We start from the raw sequence: 22,617 nt of genomic DNA, 5'->3' as shown, positions 1-22,617 counted from the left end.
ATATATATATATCTTATTTCATATAAAATTAGGGTAAAAAAAATCTATTACTATTTTACCCTAATACTTCTATTACCATTTTAATCTTGGACAAAGTTTTCTTCCAAACTAGGTTGGAATTTCCTTCAACCTACTCTATAAAAATGACATGTGTCAATTTTTTTAATAACATGTGAGATGCACATGATTTTTTAATAAAATTTATTTCAATTTTGTCCTTACTCTTAAAAAAACATGTGCATCTCACATGTTCATAGACACATATCACTTTTATAAACTAGGTTGAAGGAAATTCCTCCAACCCATTTTAGAGGAAAACTTTGTTCTTTAATCTTTATTAATCCAATTAACATCCTTTATCACTTAAATCACCCCAGAATAATATTAGAATCTAATATAATCTTCTTATTAATAAAATGAGCGCTTATAAATTAAGCTTGACGAACCAATATTTATTTCTATAAATTTTCATATAATTTCATAAATTTCTCAAAAGTTAGTATTGTATCTATATATCATAAATATTATGGATAAATGTAAAATTGGTCATTGTAGTTAGTCTAAATTACAAATCACTACCTGTGGTATAAAAAATAATTTATAGGTTCTCAAGGTAGGCCAAAATAATAATTTAGTCATTGAAATCAATTTACTTGCTCTAAAGACAAATGTCAGTTTAATAAAAAGAGTAATCCCATTTTCTCCAACTTAATTTGAAGGAAAACTTTGTCACAATTTATTAACATGAATGTTGTTTTTATTTATTTTTCAATTGTTAGAAGATGTGATTGTCAAATTCTCGCAAAATACTCCCAAATTGTGGCAAGGAAGATGAGAATGAGAAAGGATTATGCATGGAGTAAAATTTTGGAGATAGAAGATATTATGTTAATTTACTGTAGCAGTATGACTTGGAGTGAGAGCTAATGTATAATCTTAGCTGTTGTCCTAAAATGATGTGAAAAATCCTAGTGTCATTTTTTTAAAGGCAGAAATTAATAATAACATATGTCGCATTTTTATTGGGTATACCGTAACAAAGTAACAGATTCTATTCAGTTACTTAATAGAAATTGATTTTAGGGAGTAAACTGTTATTTTGACATACCCTGAAGACCTATAAATTATTTTTTTATTCCACAGCGAGTTATTTATAATTTAGGCCAACTACAGGGATCTATAAATTATTTTTTATTCGGAGGTCATTAGTTCGAATTCCCTCCCACTTTCCTTGTGTGGACATGTCAAAAAAAAAAAAAAAAAAAACTACAGGGACCTATAAATTATTTTTTATATCACAGTGAGTGATTTGTAATTTAGGCCGACTACAAGGACTAATTTTGCATTTATCCCTAAATATTAACCTAATATTTATTTGAGGAACCATTTTGGATTGCTAACAAAAAAAAAAAAAAATCCATTATTCGAGCACGCATCCTTTAAGATTTTTACAAAATGTTTGACATACCTCATGAAAAAAGCATGGCTTGGACATAAGGTCTGTTTGGTAAACTCTCAAATTAAAACTATTTTCACTTAAATGCTAAAACATCTTCTCTAATATCAGTTAACTAAACAGATTTTCAGATATGGCCCTTACCTTACCACTAACACAATTTAAAAAAAAAAAAAAATTCAAAAACAAAATACTTCTAAAAAAAACTAAACACAAAACACTTCTTTAAAAATAATTATTAGCAAAGTTTGGCGGTCTCGCATGAGTGGCCACCAAGAGCATCTGACGGCGGTGCCCCACTATGGCCGTCAGAAACTTCTGGTGGCCTTGTGGTAGTTGCCATGCACTAATGGTGGCTGCCTGCAGAAATGTTCGGCAGCCCAATAGTGGTCGCCATGAACTTCTAGTAGCTTTGTAGTGGCCGTCATGAATTTCCGATGGGTGTGAGATGGCTGTCATGAACTTCAGACGTCTTTGCAATAGCTGCTAGAAATGTCCAACTAAATATATGCCCACATGGAATAGTATTATATGAAATAATCTCTTGTAAATATTGTGATGGACCAGTGTTAGCGTATTAAGAAGTACTATTACACATTCCAAATTTTCTTTCAAAAAATTAGTTCTCAAATGATGTGTCACCATCTCATGAGATTTATTATTTTGGGAAGTGTGTTACAAACTCATAGGATTGTGACCCATTATTTGAGAATCAACTTTTAAAACATTTAGGATGTTTAGCATTTCTCTAGCATATTATATCAATGACTAAAATTCACTCTCAACTCTCAGCACTCAAAGTGAAATAATCAATATACTCAAAAACGTTAAAGCTCATGAAAAAAATCTGAATTGAAGAGAAGTTATATGTATATATAGTACGTTTAGCATGATGGATGGTTAAAAAGGATTAAGAGTAGTTCACATCAGTTGAAAGTCTAATTAACCAATTAACCAGATTTGCCCTTCTTCATGCAATCTAAAATTCATTTCTTTGTTTTATGTACAAAGTGCCATATTCATTTCCAGTGATCACAGCTTGCATATTGAGGTGAGATAATAGATATATATGGTGCTGCAAGGCTAGCTAGGTTGGACATACGCAGTACTGATCCTCTTATATTTTTGTATTGAAAAAGAAATGGAAAATGACTAGAAAAAAAAGAAAGAAAAAGAAAGGAATGCAATTTATATGATGGATATATAGAAGTTTAATTCAGTCTCTAAAAGTATCATGTATTTCTTAGTATATCAAAAACATATATTCTTTACCACAAAGACAACACTTTTAGAGATTAAGTTAGACAAATTCCAATATTGCTTAACCCAGTTAATAAGAAATGTATATACATTTATGATATATCGTGTTACACGAGACACATCCAAATGTGTGTTTGTGTGTGTATATATATATATATATATATATATATATATATTGTTCCAATCACTTGCGGAAAGATGGATCAATTGTTAGTGCATATATATAAATGGCTTACTTACCTAATGCATGAAACACATCATATCCCTAGTCCACACTTTCACAAAAGAGTTGATAGGCCAATCTTAGGTCATGTGGGTTTTGTAACTATTTATGTTGCCATATATTCTCAAAAATTCTTCTGCATGCTTTAAGAATAATAATAATAATAAATAAATAAATAAAGAAAAAATAAAAGAGCAAAACAAACCGTTGAATTCGTAAATCGACAAGGTTTAATTTAAGACATTTTTGGAACTTAAAAGTAAACATGCACAATAAAGCTAAAGGTTTGACCCATAAAAGAAATATAAAAAGAAGCTGCTAAGAAAATAAAGAAAGAACAAAGGTTTTCCCTGGTTACCTCGGAAGGAAAATACACAACAAATTTACTTTTATATATATATATATATATATGTATATATCTCAGCTGCCGATAGAGGAATCGACACGTGTAGTAGCAAAAGTTTGGTACTTTTAAGGTTGGTGCTGACGTCCAGCAGACATTACAAAGTAACCTAGACATTACCTAGTAAAATGACAGCCAAATTAAGATTCATCTGGTTTTAACATGTTTGCTGCTCTTATTTATGTCAGGTGGTGAGTGAAAGTGTGTTGATGGAGGATGCAGTAATAAATAACACGGGCAATGAAAGTGAAAACAGATCAAAACCCAGATGTAGATACTCTAAAACATACATAAAAAAAGTACAAAGATAAACATAAACACTTTTCTCAGGTTTTTTTTTGTCTATTTTTTTTTTTTTTTTCTTTCTTCTGTTCCTTTTTATCCCATTTGGTACCCTAAAAGCACAGGCTCTTTGAGAAAGTTTGTTCATCCTTTAACTGAGATAAGAAAAAGAGAGAGAGAGAGAGAGAGAGAGAGAGAGAGAGAGAGAGAGAGAGAGAGAGAGAGAGAGATGGGGAGGGGGAGGGTTGAGCTTAAGAGGATAGAGAACAAAATCAATAGGCAGGTGACATTTGCTAAGAGAAGAAATGGGCTGCTCAAGAAGGCATATGAGCTTTCTGTTCTCTGTGATGCTGAGGTTGCTCTCATCATTTTCTCAACCCGTGGCAAGCTCTATGAGTTCTGTAGCAGCTCTAGGTATCTCTTTCTCCTCTCTCTTAACTTTTTTTAGCTAACTTTTTTCCCTCTAAAACTCTCTCTATTTGTGTGTGTTTGTTATATATATATAGATACATGTGTGTATATTTGTTAAGGTGTGTTTTTGACTTGTTTTCTGCAAGATCTGTGCTTTTTCTAAACCTAGATAGTGTTTCAGCGGCTTTTGGAAGGAAAAAGATGCCCTATCTCTCCCATTTTTCTTTAATTTTGATTTTTTGGTTTAGGTTTTGATCTGTTTTCTGTGCCAGCTTCTCTTGATTTATCATCCAAGTAAAAGTGGAGCTACTTGTGGGTTGCTCTCTTGAAGATCTAAGTGTTTTTTTTTCCCTCTTCTTATATTTTAGTAAAAATATAATTCATATATAATTATTAAGAGTTTTTTGTGTTCTCACTTTAATAATTTATGGATGTATGAGATCCTCGTCAGTTCAGATGTGCTTACTACATCTTTGATTTCACTCTCTCCATCCATCTCTCTTTCAAAATCAAATCAGGTCATGAGTGAAAATCATCAAATGATTCTTAGATTGGTTAGAAAGTTCAATACTGGGTGATTTGGAAATTTAAATTATTGATTTGTTTAACGTATTGATTATCAAGAAAAAAGCAGCTGGAGCAACTTGACCAAATATTAATGATCACTTTTCTAGACTAAAAGAGACAATTAGCTGTACTGGTTTACTGTTATGATTCGGTGACAGAGATGTGATGTTTGATGTGTTAGTACGCTGCAGTTTGTGTTGCAATTACAGAACTTTGTACACAGAGAGAGAGAGAGAGAGAGAGAGAAAGAAGCTGCCTGAATGTTGCTTCTAAAGCTGCAAATTTAAACGTACCCTTATAACCAGTGTACAATCCATGTTTTTTCTTTTTCTTAGAAAAAAATATTCAAGTAATTATTATTCTTTTTCTATCAACTCCGACCTAATAAATCAACGTTAAAAAATGGGTATTAACTTGGCTGCATTTGTTTTGTTAACTTTTCATCACTTTGCTGCTGCCTGTGTTTATGCTTTTACTGTCATGCTATATATATATTATAATCATTCCAACACAAAACAGCTGTTAAGCTCCATTTTTGGTTTTAAAAGTTGCCTTTAATATTTTGTTGCTAACTGTAAACCCGTAGGAGTTTATTTAAATTTATTGGAGATAAAGACATGATTATGTAGGTTTTAGAAGGAGAAAGTGGTAAAAGATTTGTCTCAATGCTATAAAACTACCTATCGATCGAGTTTGCTGAAGAGTATGTTTTCTTACTTCTAGTGATGAGAAGTTGAGTATTAGAAATTATATTTTTCCTTGATAATAGTGAACCAAGAAATACCGTGGTTGATGCCTGTGGAAGTAGGCAATCTTGTCAACCACGTTAAATTGGTGTGTCTTAATTGATTCATCTTCTTTGTTGATATTTTTCTTGTCTGTGTGCTACAAATTCTAATACAAATAATAAGACAGGCATCTTTATTTCTTTTTGATAAGTAATCAAAGTGTATCATTAAAAGTATAAAGTGCCCCTAAGTACACGGGAAGTATACAAGACATAGCTAGAAAGAGCAAAAAGAGTAAGAAAATCAATAAAACTAAGTCAAATTAGAAATAAAAACAGTTGTATAAAGTTACAGCGTTTTGAAGAATAAGAATTTACTTTCCTTCAAAGTCCTTTCATGGTCCTCAAAACTTTTCCATTATTTTCTCTTCATAAACACCATAAAAGCCTAAAAGGTATGAAGACACTATCTAGATCTTCCACACAACAACAATTCGCATATTGCCAACAGTCCACCAACAAGCATACAAATAAGTATAACCAATCACACTCTAAAATGACTAAAAAAGGAAACCCAAATGACATAAGCCATGGCATAGAGAAGAAAATGATGGTCCACAAACTCCACATTCCTCTTACACGTACAACACATCTGTTCACCACAATGATGTGTTGCTTTTTGAGGTTATTTATGGTAAGGATTTTATTTAGAGTCGCCGACCAAGCAATAAAGAAAACCACCCTTAATTAATGGTACCTTAATCTGCCAAACACTTTTCCAAGGGAGACGACAACCTTCACTACAAACTAAGGTACAATAGAAATATTTAACATTAAACAACCCTCTTTTGGAGGGGACCCATCATTGCTTATCTTTATTTCATCGTCTCACTCTAATTGAATACGTACAACACTTTGAAGAATGATCAGGTAAAGGCATCCACCTCTCAATCACGAGCCGCTTGAACAAAGCTCATGTTCCACTTATTGGAACCACCGTAAAGCTCAATGTGAACCGTAAAGCTCAATGTGAACCGCAGTAGAGGCATCCTTTGCCATAGGCAGTGCCAAATAAATCTAGAAAAGCTTCTTTAAGGATAACATCCTCACACCACTGATCATGCTAAAAACTAATTTTGGAGCCATCTCTCACCTCAAATCTGGTGACTCGAAACTTTTTCGGAACCCCTTACTAATGTTCTTCCAGAACCCTACCCCAAACGCTTCAGAAGGCTCAGTAGAACACCACCCACCCCCACGAATTGCCAAATTTAGAGTTCACCATTAGTTCCCACCAAGCCTCAGCATCTATATTTCAATACCATTAAATTTTAACTTCCATCAAATAGTGTGTTGTGTCCATTAAGTCTCCCAAGTTTCTTTTTTAAGTCGTTCGATCTCATAAGCGCAATATACACGTGTGTTTGGCAAAGAGTTTTGAGATAAAAAATGAGAAAGAAATTTACTGATGTGATATAATTAAAGTAAAAATGAGTTTTGAACTTTTTTGTTAGAAAAAAACTAAAGTTGTTTGTTAATGTGAAGAAATGATGTTGAATTTTTTAAAAGAAATGAGAAGAAATATTTGCCAAACAGGCCCTTCGTCTATGTTTGCCTTCGTGCCAAACTTTTCAGTTATTCATTATAGTTTTCTAGCATTTTGATGTTGTTAATCTGCTCCATACTTTTGAAGCAACAGCTCTATCCTTTTCCATACTTGTGATTGTGGTGAGATGGGAATAAACATGTCCAATTAAGGGCCCGGCTTTATTGCGAATGCACTCGATAGATCACTACATCTTCTTCCTCATTAAATTTTGTTCATTCAAGTATTTGATAACTGAACCGAAAATAAAACTGAGCCTAGCCGATCTAATATTCGATAAGGGATTGACTAGCTAGATGCCCTTGTTGAGTTCGAGTTCGAGCCCAAGCTTGACTTTGGCTAAGGGTTTGTGAGCTGAATTTGAATAGATCGATGTTCAAAGCTCGTTTTGAGTTTAAGCAAAGTTTGAACATGCATATTATTCAACTCGAGCTAACCTAGCTCCGGTCGGCTCGATTATAGCTCTAGACAGAAGTACTCTTCCATGCATTTACATGTTTTAAACATGCTTTCTTCTTACTTTTGTATAACTCTTGTCTTCTTCTTCTTTTTCTTCTTCCTTTTTTATTTTCTTGAGATTCCTATTATAATTAAGTACCATGCGTGAGATCTATAAACTTAACATAATCATTCAATGCTTAAAAAACCAGCTCTAGAATGTCAACATGCAGTTTACGTGTATATATACATATATCATATATATACAGCATTTGACCTTAAGCCCTAGGATATCAAACTGTCACCCCGATCGTACGTGTGTCTTTTGACCTTTTTCCCAGAACTTCAGTATACCAATAGCCATCATTCAAATCATAAAAAAGGTTTATCCAAATGCATTAAGTTCATTTTTGTTAATTATTCTATGTATGAAAAATTATAAGATTTAATAAGTTAGTTTAATATATAGTGCATTAATATTTAGTATACTAACATGTTATCATATATAGTTAGTATACTAAATAGTTTAATATGAAAATATATATACTAATTAACTTTATATGGTTAACTATATGTATAGTTACTTATTATATATTAACTAACTAGTTAATTAGTATGTTAATACTTATACACCATATTTTATATATATATATATATATATATATATATATATATATATATATATATATATATATATATATATGTGTGTGTGTGTGTGTGTGTGTGTGTGTGTGAACTAGCTAATGAGTTGAATTAAGCTTATATACGTTATGTTAACAAGCGTTAAGAGCCGAATTGATACGAATATGTCTTATTTAATAATCAAACATAAAATAGTTCACGAACTAATATATTAAATGAATCGTATTTGGATCGAATTTATCCAACCCGATTGGACAATGGGCTTGCTCATTTACGGCTCTTGTTCTACCTAATGTTGGAGTGATACAAGAAAAGAAATGATAGTTGGTGTGGCTGAAGTGGACTTTCAGAGATCGAATTTGATCGTTCTCATTGTACCACGACAATAGCCCATTGCATGGCATGCATGTGAACCATTCATTGTTTTCCCATTCTTACTCGGTAAGTAATCTATGAGTCTTATGGATTGAACTGCAGAAATATTGCCTACTTACTAATTTGTGTTCTTATTATATCGTACGTGGTGATGTTTCCATAGGATCATATATTCTTAAATTGAAATATATTCTCAAGATCATTTTTTTTTTCTTATGATAACTCTTTTTTTTTTTTTTATGGAATTGTTGTTGGTTTTTGCACTTTGGTATATAACTTAATGACGTATAATAAAATAACAATCTGTTAGAAGTGATAAATGTTGAAATAATAAAATCTAAACAATGTACTTAAACTAGTTAGAATGATTTTAGAACTCGTTATTTTAGAAAATAAAAGGTAATAATTAACATCTTTATTAGGCTTAAAGATATTGGTTGATAAGTACCATTATTAATTTTTCTTTTGGAATGAAGAATTATGGGCATCTCTCCAGTCTATTTTGAATTGGAGAATATCCAGTTAATGGTCAAGATCTCTCTAGAGAGATCATGAGGCCATAAATAGGACATTTGTCCTATTAATAAAAATAATAATAAAATATTATATATCTTTTAAAAATAATTAAAAAAACAAAATTATAAAAAATTAAGGGGTAGTTGGCCACCGGCCACCCCCTATGGCCAAACTAAAAAAAAAAAAAAAAAAAATTGTTTGGCTTTTGGGGGTGGCTTCATGGCCCTTGGGGGTGGTCCGGCCACCTTGGCAGTCTGGAGTGGCTGAAGCCACCCCCAGCCCCCAACTGGGGTGGTTTGCACCCCCAAGGGCCATCGGGTGGTCTGGCCGCCCCATACGGCTATTGGGGGTGGCTTGAGGCCAAGATGGGTTGGCTAATTAACCACCATTTATTTTTTTATTTTTTTATTTTTTATTTTTTTTAATATGAAATAATATTTTATTATTACTTTTTGTTAGTGAGACAAGTGTCTCATTTATAGTTCTAAGATTTTTTTTTTAGAAATCACCCATGAACTAGATATTCTCCGGTCCTATTCCAAGAATTATATGGTACTGTTGGTTTTAGAGCAACCCGAGAAGAAGCATAAATACTTCGTCCTTGGTTTTTGGGTGCACGATCAATAAAGTATTGATGTGCCTGAATTATATTGGACGGAAGGTTGTATAGATCACCATGCATCACATTTAAAACCATATTATTCCCTGACTTGCAAACCCCGGTGACACCTTTTAGCGCAATTTTTTTTTTTTTTTTTTTTAATATATATAAGAAAAGTTATGAGGGGTGACATTTACCTAAGCATGATCATGATAACATCTGCCCACTAAGCACCTTTTAATGCAATTTGAATAGTATTTGGATTGGGTATTCTTTGTTTTCCTTTTTTTGTTTGGTGTGTGGCCGGAGATGTGTGTGTGTGTGTGTATATATATATATATATATATATATATATATATATATAACTCTCTTGGCATGGAACAGTTAGGAAGAAAGAACCATATATTTTTGTGTCTTCTGAGTTGTTTCCCTCTATTTTATTATTTCTAATTTGCATAAGCCTACAATAATTGACTGCACTCATAATTGACTACAATAATTGGCAGTAAAGCCATGAGTTCTTCTTTGGATTTGGAGCTATTTTAGTTTCGTTTTTAGGTTGTCGGTTCAAGCAGTACTAGGTTAATTATTTTACTAGATTTTAGATATGTCTTTTAGTACAGGTGTTTTGTTTAAGTATTGTTTGTTTCAGTTTTCCAGGACGATGTGGTAAATGTTTGGTTGACAACCAAATTTGAAATGGAGAATGTTGTGTGACCAATTAGACCAAACAACACCTAGGAGGCGTGTCTGGATTAGAAAACCACCAATGTTCATAGGCTCAACCTTAGCCAAAGTCTAGTGTTTAGGGTTGTTGTATCTTTGTAATGCATGTTTTATCACTTTATCTTTCAATAGGGTTAGGAGCTCCTAGGTATAATAAGTTATCTTAGAAATTAAACAACAATGTTTTTTTTTTTTTTTTAATTGAAGAGGAAAGAGGTTACAAGGCCGGGGGATGTTTCCCAATCTTGATCCTAATGGAAGAAAGAATTGAGGATTCTATGCGAATGCTACCAAACACTAGGTGGATATATAGCGGCACATTTTGTTAAAGCATATGCACGATAATTGGTGCATCTAGGAACTTTCAAAGTATTCCTACTTTGAAAAGAAGAGAGCTGGAGTCTAATATTAGAAATAATAGGAGCAAACTGCCAAGTAGCGAAAAAATGAAGCTGATTCACAGCTAAAATAACCAAGAGAGCATCCCCTTCAAGCAGAAAATTTCCAAAGCCTGAAGAAACTGCTAGGCAGGAGGCACATCTAGAAAACAACAATGTTAAGGTTGACTGGATGTGGTTAAGGTTAAGGATAATATGATCTTGCATAGTAGCTGTTTGGAATTTAGAACATGCATGGTATATTTTTGCTCCAACGAGGAAGTTGTTTTTTTAGCCTTTTGCTTTTATAATGTAGTAATTAAATGATTTTATCATTTTTTTTTTTTTTTTTACATTTGTGTGATTTGTAATTTTAGCTGTAAAACGAATGTGCTCATTATGTTTTTCTCTTTTTCCTTCTTAGTATGATAAAAACACTTGAAAAGTACCAAAAGTGCAGTTATAGTGCGTTGGAAGCCACCCGACCAGCGAATGATGAGATTCAGGTAACTCGACATTTATTATGCCCCCATGAATGCATGAGACTATTATGAGTTGTATATGTTTCCCAAAACTTCTCCATATTACAGCTTATATATGACACTTAATGCCCCTTACTTGGGGTGAAATTAGAAATTTTTGTGTGAGCCGAAAGTTAAATGGTCTAACCATCCAGAAAGTTTTTTTAAAAAAATCATCTTTGTCAAAAACTTCCTAAGCCTGTTATAACGACCCAGGAAAAAGTACTAGTCATATCTGCGCTATCATTTAAAAATGACTAGTAAATTTGAAATTTTCCTAAAATTCTTTAATTAGGCAATGTGAGATTTAGCATTCATGACTATTTTTATAAACTACCAAGTCTATGTGAGTTACTTCTCATCTTTTTAATATGGGACCAAGGTATTACATCCGTCCTATCGCCATACTGCAGCTAGCCCATGTATAAGTATATTCTTTTGGTTAACCATACTTTTCATTGGAGCAGTTTTATTTCTTGAGAAGTCTATACCATAATTCATTGATGTTATGACAAAAACATTTGTCATTAATTATGTCCCAAAGCAGAGCAGCTACCAGGAATATTTGAGGCTAAAAGCAAAAGTTGAGGTCCTCCAGCGATCTCAGAGGTAATTGCAAAGTTCTTGGTGTTGATATTTTCTTATTATACAATCTGTTCAAGCAGCAAGAATGGTAGAATTATTTTGAGTTCTTGATCATCTTGAGTGCTGTAGACATCTCCTTGGGGAAGATTTGGGCCCATTAAACTCTACAGAGCTGGACCAACTGGAGCATCAATTAGAGTCATCCTTGAAGCAAATTAGGTCAACAAAGGTAAAAATTAAAAAAATATATATATTAACCTCATATATATATATATATATATATATATATATATATATATATATATATATATATATATATATTCTGGTCTTATGCTTAGAATTTTCTCACTTTATGGTTATAACATGTTTATCCAGACTCAATTTATGCTTGATCAGCTTGCTGATCTTCAAAATAAGGTACATTTCTCTCCACATGTTTGTTATTTATATGCTTCTATGTAATACCACGTTATATATACTGCACCCTTATTTTGGTTCAGGAACAAATGCTGGTGGAAGCTAACAGAGCATTAAGGAGGAAGGTTAGTTTGATTCCAAATATTTTGTACTCGGCATTCTTAAGTGTTCATCTCTTGGCGTTTTTGTCTATGTGACACATTTACATTCATCTCCTTTTTTTTTTTTTTTTTTTTTTTTTATAAAAAAAAAACAGAAGATAAAAAAACAGAGAGAATTCTAGGAAATTGACACTTGAAAATACTTGGTAGTATTTCTTTATAAAAATAGGGAGCTTAAGATATGAAGTCAGGCCTAAGTGATTTAACATGGTTGAAATTTATATCGACTGTGCATTTATGCTGCAAACATTCTTGAGAGCATCTCCAACAATACTGTAGTTTAGTTATTGAAAAAAGTATAATTATCTACTTTAACTCATGTTTTTCGATACACACTTCAGCAGATGAGTCTTTATTCTCTTATCTATTTTCTTTAAATATTATTTTTTATTCTTTTCTATTATTTTAAAAAAAAATGTGAGGTTTAGAGCATGAGTTTGGAGATGCTATCCTAAGTTATTTTCTCACTTATACTCTCCTGCCACTCTAGCCAATATATATATATATGGCCATGCATTCACATAAATTGATCATATATATATGCCCTGAATCTTTGCTATGACAGTACGAAGAAACTGATGCACAACTTCCCTTTCGACTAGAATGGGAAGCTGGAGGCCATAGCATTCAATATGGCCGCCTTCCTCCTCAATCAAAGGAGTTCTTTCAACCTTTGCCTGGCAATTCCACCCTGCAAATCGGGTACCATTTTTACATTCTTAATTAATGTTCACTTTTTCTATTCAGAAAAGAAAAAAAAAAAAATATATATATATATATATATATATATATATATATATATATATATATATATTGTATTTGAGGGGCACATTGCAAATTGATCTATAGTTTAAGGTGAATTTTCACTGTTTACAGATACAATCCAGTGGTTTCAGAGGAGATGAATGTTGGGGCTCCAGCCCAAAATGTCAATGGGTTCATTCCTGGGTGGATGCTGTGACTTGGATCTGTGCAACAATAATATTTCGCCCATGGAGATATATATATATATATATATATATATATATATATATATATATATATATATGTACCAGATTTTTATATTTTTAGCTTGTGATGTTTGATGCAAGTTGTAATTATCATTGAAGACAATAATTAAGTAATAATTTCTGAGTGCTAAGGACATAAAAGACAACTCTGTTAATATTTCATAAAACAAATATTGCATGAACGGTTTGTGTAATATTCTAATATGCTTGGTTTGTTTGTAAGAGAAGTTGTAAAATATTCTGATTATTGATTATCTTAGTCATTATTTGGTTGGCATCTAAGCATTTTCATGTCTATCAAAACTATGAATGTACAAGCAGTTGCGTTTATTCTCTTTTCACAACTACTTTAGACGGTTATCATTTTTAAATAACTACAACCGGCAGTTAAATGGCTATGGAATGCCGATCATTAATCGTTAACCGCTTCTCATTATAATGAGACATTTTGGACCTCTTTTAGCAATTTCTTATATACTATCAAGTTTGATTAGGTGCATCATTGTAAGATCATTTAACTTGTCATTGCATTATTGTAATAACTTCTTAGGGGGTCTTACAAGGAGATGAAAAATTTGAACTAGCTAGTGACCTCTGCTTCATAAGGTATGGTCTCCAGCCGACTGAGCTACCCATTAAAAATAAGTGGCCTTATGACTCTTATTATAATAACTTTTCAATATTATAGGAAGAACTGGAAAATTGCAAAATTCTAATTCACCTACAAGTTTGAGAAGCGCGCCATTCTCATACCTTCCCAAATCCCTCAATGTAATGCCCAGTTCTAATCAATAGCTAATAATACCATTGCAAACCAAAAATACCCCAACAACAAGGCAACAACCACACCTACTGCCAAACCACATCAACATCAAGCACATCAAATTTAACACTTCCTCCTACACTACCACAAATGTTTTATTGTATAATGAAATAATGAAGACCGAAGAAATAGAAAGGAAAGAAAATTAACTAATTCTCAAGCCCTAATACCTTATACTTTATACAGTATTACAATTTTAGCCTTTAGGTTTTAATTATTATTATTTTTAATATGTAATATATATTATAAACCAGTTACGAGCTACCCGGTTATTAACTACTTTTGTTAATCTCTATAACCGCTAAATGTAACTGGTCTAGGTGGCTATGCAGTTATTGAAGATTATGCAATTAGCAGTTGTTAGTGGTTATTAATGGTTAATTTATAATTGCCCTGCTTGTACACCCTTATATCAAACCACTAATAAATTTAATGTTTCTCTCAAAAGCCAAGATGCACTACTAGGGCATATAAAACTATTGTAATGGAACTAATTACTTGAGTGTTGCGTTGCCTCTAATTATAATAAAGATATAGAGATATATGTATATGTATGAATATATATATATAGAGCTATATAATATATATGTACGTATAAATTAGATGTGTTTGTATATGCATGTTCTAAGTAGAAGATCGGAACATAGTAGTGAGAAAATTCCATGACCTCTACTACAAAGAATCGTCTACCGTGCCATGTCATCATGGTATTTGTGTTTCATCTCATGTCATGCTTGTGATCATGTTATCAAAACTTTATGTTCATGTACTACTCATATACTATATTATGAAATCACATGTTCGTGTAATAAATCATGCAAACTGTCAAAGTACTCATTTCTCTAACATAGTTCATCATAATAAATCTCAAACATATAATAGCTCATAGAAATCATTCATAAACTTTCATTAAAAAATTTCATAAACATCATCAATTCATCAGAGTATCATAAATCATGTTTTATACCAAAATATTGTTGGCTCAAAGTCAAATAATTATATCTTGCTTTGAACACATTTTGAAAACATTTCTTTTACTTTGCAAGTAAAAATACTTACAATGTCTGCTTGGGCACACTTAGTGTACCTTGACTCAACTCACAATGTAGTCATGCATTTACATGTAATTAAATACACAGTTAGACTCTATTCTAGGCTTATAAACTTAAACCCTACAAAGATACTTGAACGCTACAAGTACCTCACTCCATAAGGTAACCAATAGCATTTTAGGGTTTCCATTTGACATGACTTTAGCTAATAATACTAACCCATAGATGATCTCTAGGGTTAGATACTCAAAACACTCAAACTCAACACTTAGACAAAACTAGGGTTTTGGGTCTTACTTTGATTTCTTGCAAATTCGGAGTTTTGGAACCGCTAGATCATAACCCATTGTTCTAGGAGGGTTTAGAAGTCCCCTAAACACAAAAACCCCATAACAAATTTAACACAAATCAAGAAAACTAGGTTTTACCTTAGACCAATTGGTTGAAATGACAATCTGAACCCAAGAAACTCATTTCTTGAGTCGAGTTTACCTTTGAAAAAGGCCCCAAACCAATACCCAAGGTTTGGATGCAAACCCTAGGAAAGAGAAGAGAGAATTTCATGTGAAGGGGAGAAAATTGAGAGAAAAATAGCTGAAAACACGTTTAGCTTATTTATAGTCTCGTCGTGTCTAGACACGTTAGTGAGTTGTCCGAACACGCCCAATGCAAAAACACAACCGTGTCCACAACATGTCCGGACACACAGGGAACACTCTGCACCCTGTTTGGACACCAAGGGGACATGAAGCTACTGCTTCTCGCTTCTGCAAACCTGTTCGGACACCAAGGGAACACAAACCTATTGTCAAAGCTATTCGGACACACCAATGGCTTGTCCGAATACCACTCTGAAACTTTGCTTTCTTCTCAACTTCTAGGTGTCCCTTCACTTCAAATAAAAAGTCAATATTCCACCAGCATTGCCTCTTTTTATATTACCCTAAAGTATGTATATACATGTCGGAGAGAGAGATAGACTACCGGAGGGAGCTGAGGTAGACTGCCGGAGGGGGAGAGAGACTGTCGGAGAGGGAGAGACAATGCCGGAGAGGGAGAGATAGTGTGCGCAGGGAGAAGAAGAGAAGAACACAAAAGAAGAAGAAGAAAGGAGAGGAAGAAGACCCCTGAGCGCGCTGGTTCCCCATGCAAACACAATGGTGACGTGTAGGGAACCAGCACATGTCACCAATTGGTGACGTGCCACAGTGGCATGTCGCCAAGTGGTGACATTTTCCATTAACATGTCACCGATTGGTGATGTATGAACAGTATCACGTCACCATTTTTTATTATTATTATTTTTTTTCTTTTCCGCATTTTTTTTAATATTAACAGGTCCCTAAATAGTGATGTGTTAAAGTTCACATGTCACCAATTAGTGACTTGTGAACTTTAAAACGTCACTAAAAAAAAATTAGTGACGTGCCACAGATTAACACGTTATCAATTGGTGACGTTCGAATGATGAAATTTAGAATTTTTAAATTTTGGAGGTATTCTCAAAATACATAAAAGTTCAAAAGCCTTTGTAAAGTTATCCCAAAATAAAAAGACGAGAGAAAGGAGACGAGAGAGAGCGAAAAGAAACTTGAGTTTTTAGAGATGAAAAAGAGCCGAGAGAAAGAAGATGGAGATGAGAGAGAGTAGAGAAAATAGTTTTTAAGATTTTTTCTTTAAAAAAAAAGGTAAAAGTAAAAAAATTATTATTTTAATAATATTGAAAAAGTGAAAGAAATCAATTGGAGAAGCAATATATATATATATATATATATATATTCAATGAATTAAAAAAAAAAAAACTTGCTGAAAATGCTCTAATTACTTCCTGTGTTCTGATTATCAATCGGAAACATTTTCAGCCAGACCTTCTGGCCCAAGCTTAGACATTCGGGCTCGAGCCTAGCCTATCACGAATAAGGCTAGCTCATGAAGTAGACCCGGCCCAAGTCAAACCGAAATAGACAGGACACGATGCGTTATTCTATGAAATACTGAGGGACTCTTACGTAATTTCATACGGCAACATCCGCAATTAGATCATGGGCCACCGAGCCACGGTGCACCTTGGTGTGAAAGAGTTTCGTTTTCGCTCTGTGACCTCAGTTTTTGGCTGCCGTTTGAATCGAAGGAAGAGAAAGTGCGGCGAGAAGAAGAAGAAGAAGAAGAGAAAGGTTTTGAGCAGAGAGAGAGAGAGAGAGAGAGAGAGTTGAAAGATGAAGACGACGAAGGGGGGCAAGGTGATGAACCCCACGGACGCGTTCCGTAAGGAGCTCCGCAAGAGGGAGCTGAAACGGGTATTCACCATCGCAGAAACTACACCGTTTTGGTGTCTAATTTCCTCTTTCCGTTGAATTTTTTTTGTTACTGTTTAGTGAGGATTTATCAATCAATCAATTTTCGCGATTTGCCCCAATTGTGTTGCCCTAATGTAGGTTTGCGGCTGGGTTGATTGCGGAGAAAACTCGGAAATTGATAGAAATGAGAAATGTATTTTTAAAATTTCTTGAACTCTCATCGTGAATCATCGTTTGTTGTGATTTTTTAACACATGTATATCAGTTTTTTGTGGTTTTGCTTTTGGGGGGTGGGTGTTGTTTGTAATGTCTTTACCTGGCCTTAATAAATGGCTTGGATCATTATTCAAAATTCTTTCTTTCTTTTTTTGACTCTGTTATTTGTGATTAACAGAACAAGAAAGAAAGGAAAAAGGTGAGAGAGGTAGGCCTCTTGAAGAAGGACCCTGAAACTCTTAGGGAGCAAATTGAGAAGTTGGAAATGATGAGTAAGTACTGTTTTTTTTTTGGAACATTTCGCATTTGTTAACTGTGAAATTGGTTGCTATTCATTTCCAACCAAGAGTTGCTTTCATTTTTCATAACATGATTAAGAGAACAGGCAGAAGGTATTGCTTGAGTAGGTAGTAAATAAAAGATTATGTCTGTTGTATGTCTATCTACTACACTTGGTCTATAATTAGTTTGAAAGCTAGTCATACTGTTACTCTTATCATTATTCAATTAAGGAATTAAACATATGAAAGTAGCATCATGTAATAACATGCTCACTCTATCCCTAAATGATCATCCACCTTGACAGAACACAAATTTTAAGGAACCAACATTAAGTGCTCTTCCACCTGCCTAAGTGATCAAGAACACATTATTAAGTGGTGAATGTGATGATAGCCGTTATGATGGGGAAGTGCTTATGCATATTTGATAGTAGAAAAAGAAATGTGGGACAATAATTTTTTGATAAGAGAGGTTATGTCTTTTCTAGTATCCTTCCTGATTTAGCCTTTTATTCGTTCTCTCTCTCCCCCCCCAATTTCCTGCAGTTTTATTACGTACACTTTTTTTTTTCCGCTTTAAAATTTAATATGCAAGTTGGTTAGGTAGGCTTGAACTGTTTGAATTTACTTGTGTGTTTCATTAATTGGTGCAGAGGCTGATGGTGCTTTGGACAAAGCAAGAAAACATAAGAAGAGACAACTAGAAGACACATATAACCTTGTTTTGAAAAAGAGGAAGGTAATAGCCACATATGACATCTTCTTACTCCTTCCTTGCACCGCTGTTCTCTCTTGTATCATTTGAAATGTCTGTCTATAAATGATGATTGTGAACTTCCTCTTTGACAGGAATATGAAGAGAAAATGCGGGAGAAGGGTGAGGCCCCAGTTATGTTCAGGTGAAAAAGCGTCTCTTTTCCTAATTTACTTCTGTGCATGTGGTCGGATTTTATATTTAATATCTGCTATTTTTATTTACAAACAATAGCTTATTTTCTGCTCAGTCATTTGGGACCTCCTCGAAGACGGACAACAGCAGAAGAAGAGGAGAAAGTGAAGCACCCAAAGCCTGAAGTAAGATCTCGCTTGTCAAGATCAGTCCAATCCTTTTCTGCTTACACATGAACCAGCACTTACCGAATTTTTGGCTGCAGGACTCTGTTTACTATCATCCTTTGCTTAATCCTACGGGCGCCCCACCTCCAGGAAAGCCTCCCATGTATAAATCATCAATAGGTCTGTCCCTTTTCTCTGTATTGCTTTTTTGCTAATCAAACATTCCTAGATATTTTTGGTTTATTTGCTTCTGCTTTTGAATTTGAACTGCAGGGCCCCGAATTCCCTTGTCTTCTGCAAGTACTTCTGCCTCATCATCAATGACAGAGTCAGAAGATGCTGCATTAGCCGCACTTCCTCAACCTCCACCTCCACCACCACCCCCTTTGCCAGATGCTGGTAATGTGAACTCTGAGGATGGCTCTGTTAAACCTGCATCACTGCCTCTACCTCCTCCACCTCCAATGCCTCCAAGGCCTGCTGGAGCAAACTCGGCTATGCCATTGCCTGCACCACCTTTACCACCACCGCCACCTCCTGGTCCCCCACCGAAAGAGCAGGTTGCAAGTCGTCCTCCACCTCCACCCCCTCCACTCCAATTGTCTGCTCAGCCGCCTCCACCTGGTACTGTTGGAGGTGAAAAGGAGATAAATCAGTCTGCATTGTTAGATGGCCCACCCCCCAAGGAGCAAACTCAGGTAAGCTCTTCTTTATTTGTCCTGGGATGTGATCTATCTTAAAATGCATAAGTTTGACAGATAAAGAGATGGACCACACCTACATAAAAGAAGCATCTTCTTGTGGGATTTGGAATCCTAGTGGACGGTATAAGTATATTCATGGTTGCCAACCCATAAAAAATTATATGCTTGGTTGGCCCAGTCATAGAACCTTTTTTTTTTGATAAGTAATAAAAAGTTTTATTGAAAAGTGTAAATGTGCCCCGGAGTACACTGGGAGTATACAACAGGATCACTTAACTAAAAGGGGAAAATCGAGCAAGAAAATCATTATAACTAATCGACACCGGAAAGACATGCGCAATGGTCCAAAGATACCAGTCATAGAACCTGAAGGCTTTATACTGCTTATTCCAAGTTGTAGTTTTTAATAGCGATAATATCTGCTTTGTAGGTGCCTAGCGTGCTTCCTCCTCCCCCACCTGGGCTGCCACAGAAGTCAATAAACCAGTCAGAAGGTGCTGCACCTGATACTGATACCAACAATTTTTCAGCAACCAAGGATCTCTCCAAAATGATTCCACCTCCACCCCCTCCAATACAACCACCTCCAATACCTGGACCCACCCTGCTCCCAACTTTACATCCTGATGTATTACCCCCAGGAATATCACGTCATCCTACACCACTACCTCCTCCAGATATGCATACTTCATTGGCTGCTCCTGGACTTCCTGGCCTAGCAGGTCCCCATGGAGTGATGCATCCGCTAATGCCAAGGCCACCATATGGTCCTCCCCCTGGTCCTCCCCCCATGATGAGACCACCGCTTCCACCTGGACCTCCACCTACCTTCCAAGAAGATGAGTATGGTGCTAATCGGCCTCTTGCTCAGAAACCATCTTATGTAAAATCTGCTGCATCTACTGTTGTTAAGAGGCCACTAGCTCAGCACACTCCAGAACTGACAGCTATGGTTAGTTGATTCTCCTTCTCTAGCTATATGTGCCATGGTTAGTTTTGCTAGTTGCATGCGTTTGAACTATTAAGATTAACAGATTTTTCTGGTCGTTATGTGTTTGCATCCTCTGGCCATTTATGAGGCTCAATTAGAGGCGACTTGGCAATCTATATCAAGTCAGCAAAAGTAAAAATATTAAAAATGCTAAATATAAATAATGCAAATATGGAGGGTGAATTATTTGTGGCTATTGCATCTCTGTATACGTACATGACATATTTGTGTATGCATGCATTTTATGTTCCAGCTTCAGAAACAGGGTACTAAATATGTCAACTTCCAGAAGAGGAATCTATTTTACAAAAAAGAAAAATCGATTATATCATCTGGGAGAATGACTATGTATGACTCTGAATTTTATGGTTTTTAACATTCATGGGTTAATCAGTTATCTTTGTCCAAATTTGTAAGTTTGTATGAAACATAGGTGGCAAACTTGCATAAACTTTTAGCCTAATGGATAAAGAATTTCTTACATCTATAAAGCCGTATGGTATCAGTGAATTGGAAAGTTTGGCACAGTAATTTTCAATATGGGGACAATTGTCATATTGTGAATTGTTTATAATAAGCAAAAGCAAGGTGAGCGAGTTTGAATAATTTTGTTCCATCAGCCTATTTAGCACTTTTGGTGATTAGCTATTCTGATTTTCTTGTTTTATTCTCTTCTCCCTCCTAGGCATTTTCTTGTATACTCCCTATGTACTAGGGCTGCGCCCCTATGCACTTTTTGGTATATGAAACATTACTTATCAAAAAAATAATAATTTTGTTCCAAAGCCTTATCATTTTTGGATTACCCGAATTTGTGCTTTTTTATTAGACGTGCAATCAAATAGCCAAATTCATAATGGTCTAAAATGGCATATATACATATGAAAAGGAGCTAATAAATAAAAAGGATACCATATTAAGATACTACTACCCTAGCTTGTCTGGCTCTACATTACACTATGTTTAATTTCGAATTTTGTTGTGTTCTACCCTCCATGACTTAAGCTTTTTCTGGTTCTGAGTTCAGGTTCCTGCATCTGTTAGAGTGAGGAGAGAGACTGCTGCCCCAAAAGCTAAACCGAAGTCATCAGTTTCAACTACGGCAGCAGCCACCCAGCTGGCCGCTCCCACCATTATGAAGCCAGAGCCAGCTAACTCGTCATCAGCACCGAAGGCACAGAGCATTGATGACTCATATGTTGCCTTTCTAGAGGACATGAAAGCGCTTGGTGCACTTGATGGTTGAGATTATTGTAAGAGGAGAGAGGAGGTGCAAGGAACAGAGGAGGCACACACAACCAAAGGAAACCCAGTGTACATGTTCCTTTGTTGGATCTTGGGTTTGAGCAGAAATACCAATTGTGGCCGGTAGCCTCTATTTGCTGCACTTCTGTTTCATTGGAGAGCCTCTCTTGTCCCATCCATCATTAATCTTTCAATTGCTTAATTTTCAAACCATCTCAGTTGTTGAGATAGGTGTGACTTGGAGCTATTGCCCTTGAGAGAATGATAAATATGTTAGCAAATTGGAAACTGTACTACATTTTAATTAATAGGAAACCATTTTCTTCATTTACGTTTAATGATATACTAGGGTCTAAACACCTTTTTTCTTGCCCTCATCAATTTTGTTGGTAGATTCTGATTAAATGGAAGATCAGCAGTGGTAAGGTGCACCAAATTGTCTGCTAGAAGTCTTTGTCTCTCATGTCATTCCAAAATGGGAAATGTTAGGTGTTTTTTTAGTGCTCTCTTGATGTCCTCTTAACTATGATTTAATTTTTAAAATTATCGTTGAATTTGAAATTATCATTATTGACTTTTAATCTATTGATGATTTTAAAAGCCACATCACAATTAGGAAGACACCAGAAGAACGCTAGAAGAACATCT

At 34.6% G+C, this 22,617-nt stretch overlaps 2 protein-coding genes across 4 annotated transcripts; both read left to right on the top strand.

The window, feature by feature from the left end:
• Positions 1-3,811: 3,811 nt before the first annotated feature.
• On the top strand, positions 3,812-13,298 carry LOC132175357 (agamous-like MADS-box protein MADS2). Of its 2 annotated transcripts, none has more exons than XM_059587284.2 (8): positions 3,812-4,038; positions 11,035-11,116; positions 11,679-11,740; positions 11,846-11,945; positions 12,092-12,133; positions 12,217-12,258; positions 12,860-12,996; positions 13,171-13,298. In XM_059587284.2, exons 1-8 carry the CDS (start codon positions 3,854-3,856, stop codon positions 13,253-13,255), a joined length of 735 nt encoding a protein of 244 aa, XP_059443267.1. In that variant the 5' UTR covers positions 3,812-3,853; the 3' UTR covers positions 13,256-13,298. The 2 variants fall into 2 exon arrangements, with proteins under 2 accessions (XP_059443267.1, XP_059443266.1); XM_059587283.2 differs by having other exon boundaries at positions 11,676-11,740.
• Positions 13,299-17,229: 3,931 nt separating this feature from the next.
• Positions 17,230-22,307, top strand: ELF5 (proline-rich family protein). Of its 2 annotated transcripts, XM_059587639.2 has the most exons (9): positions 17,230-17,476; positions 17,871-17,964; positions 18,627-18,712; positions 18,823-18,872; positions 18,978-19,047; positions 19,128-19,209; positions 19,303-19,727; positions 20,164-20,685; positions 21,752-22,307. In XM_059587639.2, the coding sequence occupies exons 1-9, from the start codon at positions 17,396-17,398 to the stop codon at positions 21,968-21,970; spliced, it is 1,629 nt and encodes a 542-aa protein (XP_059443622.1). In that variant the 5' UTR covers positions 17,230-17,395; the 3' UTR covers positions 21,971-22,307. The 2 variants fall into 2 exon arrangements, with proteins under 2 accessions (XP_059443622.1, XP_059443623.2); XM_059587640.2 differs by lacking the exons at positions 17,230-17,476; positions 17,871-17,964 and having other exon boundaries at positions 18,962-19,047.
• Positions 22,308-22,617: the final 310 nt, after the last annotated feature.

The sequence above is a fragment of the Corylus avellana genome, chromosome 3 (genome assembly GCF_965113065.1).
Source record: "Corylus avellana chromosome 3, dhCorAvel1.hap1.2, whole genome shotgun sequence".
NCBI classification, from domain to species: Eukaryota; Viridiplantae; Streptophyta; class Magnoliopsida; order Fagales; family Betulaceae; genus Corylus; species Corylus avellana.
The sequence above is the reverse complement of the archived record's forward strand: the minus strand, read 5'-3'. Positions and strand labels throughout refer to the sequence as shown.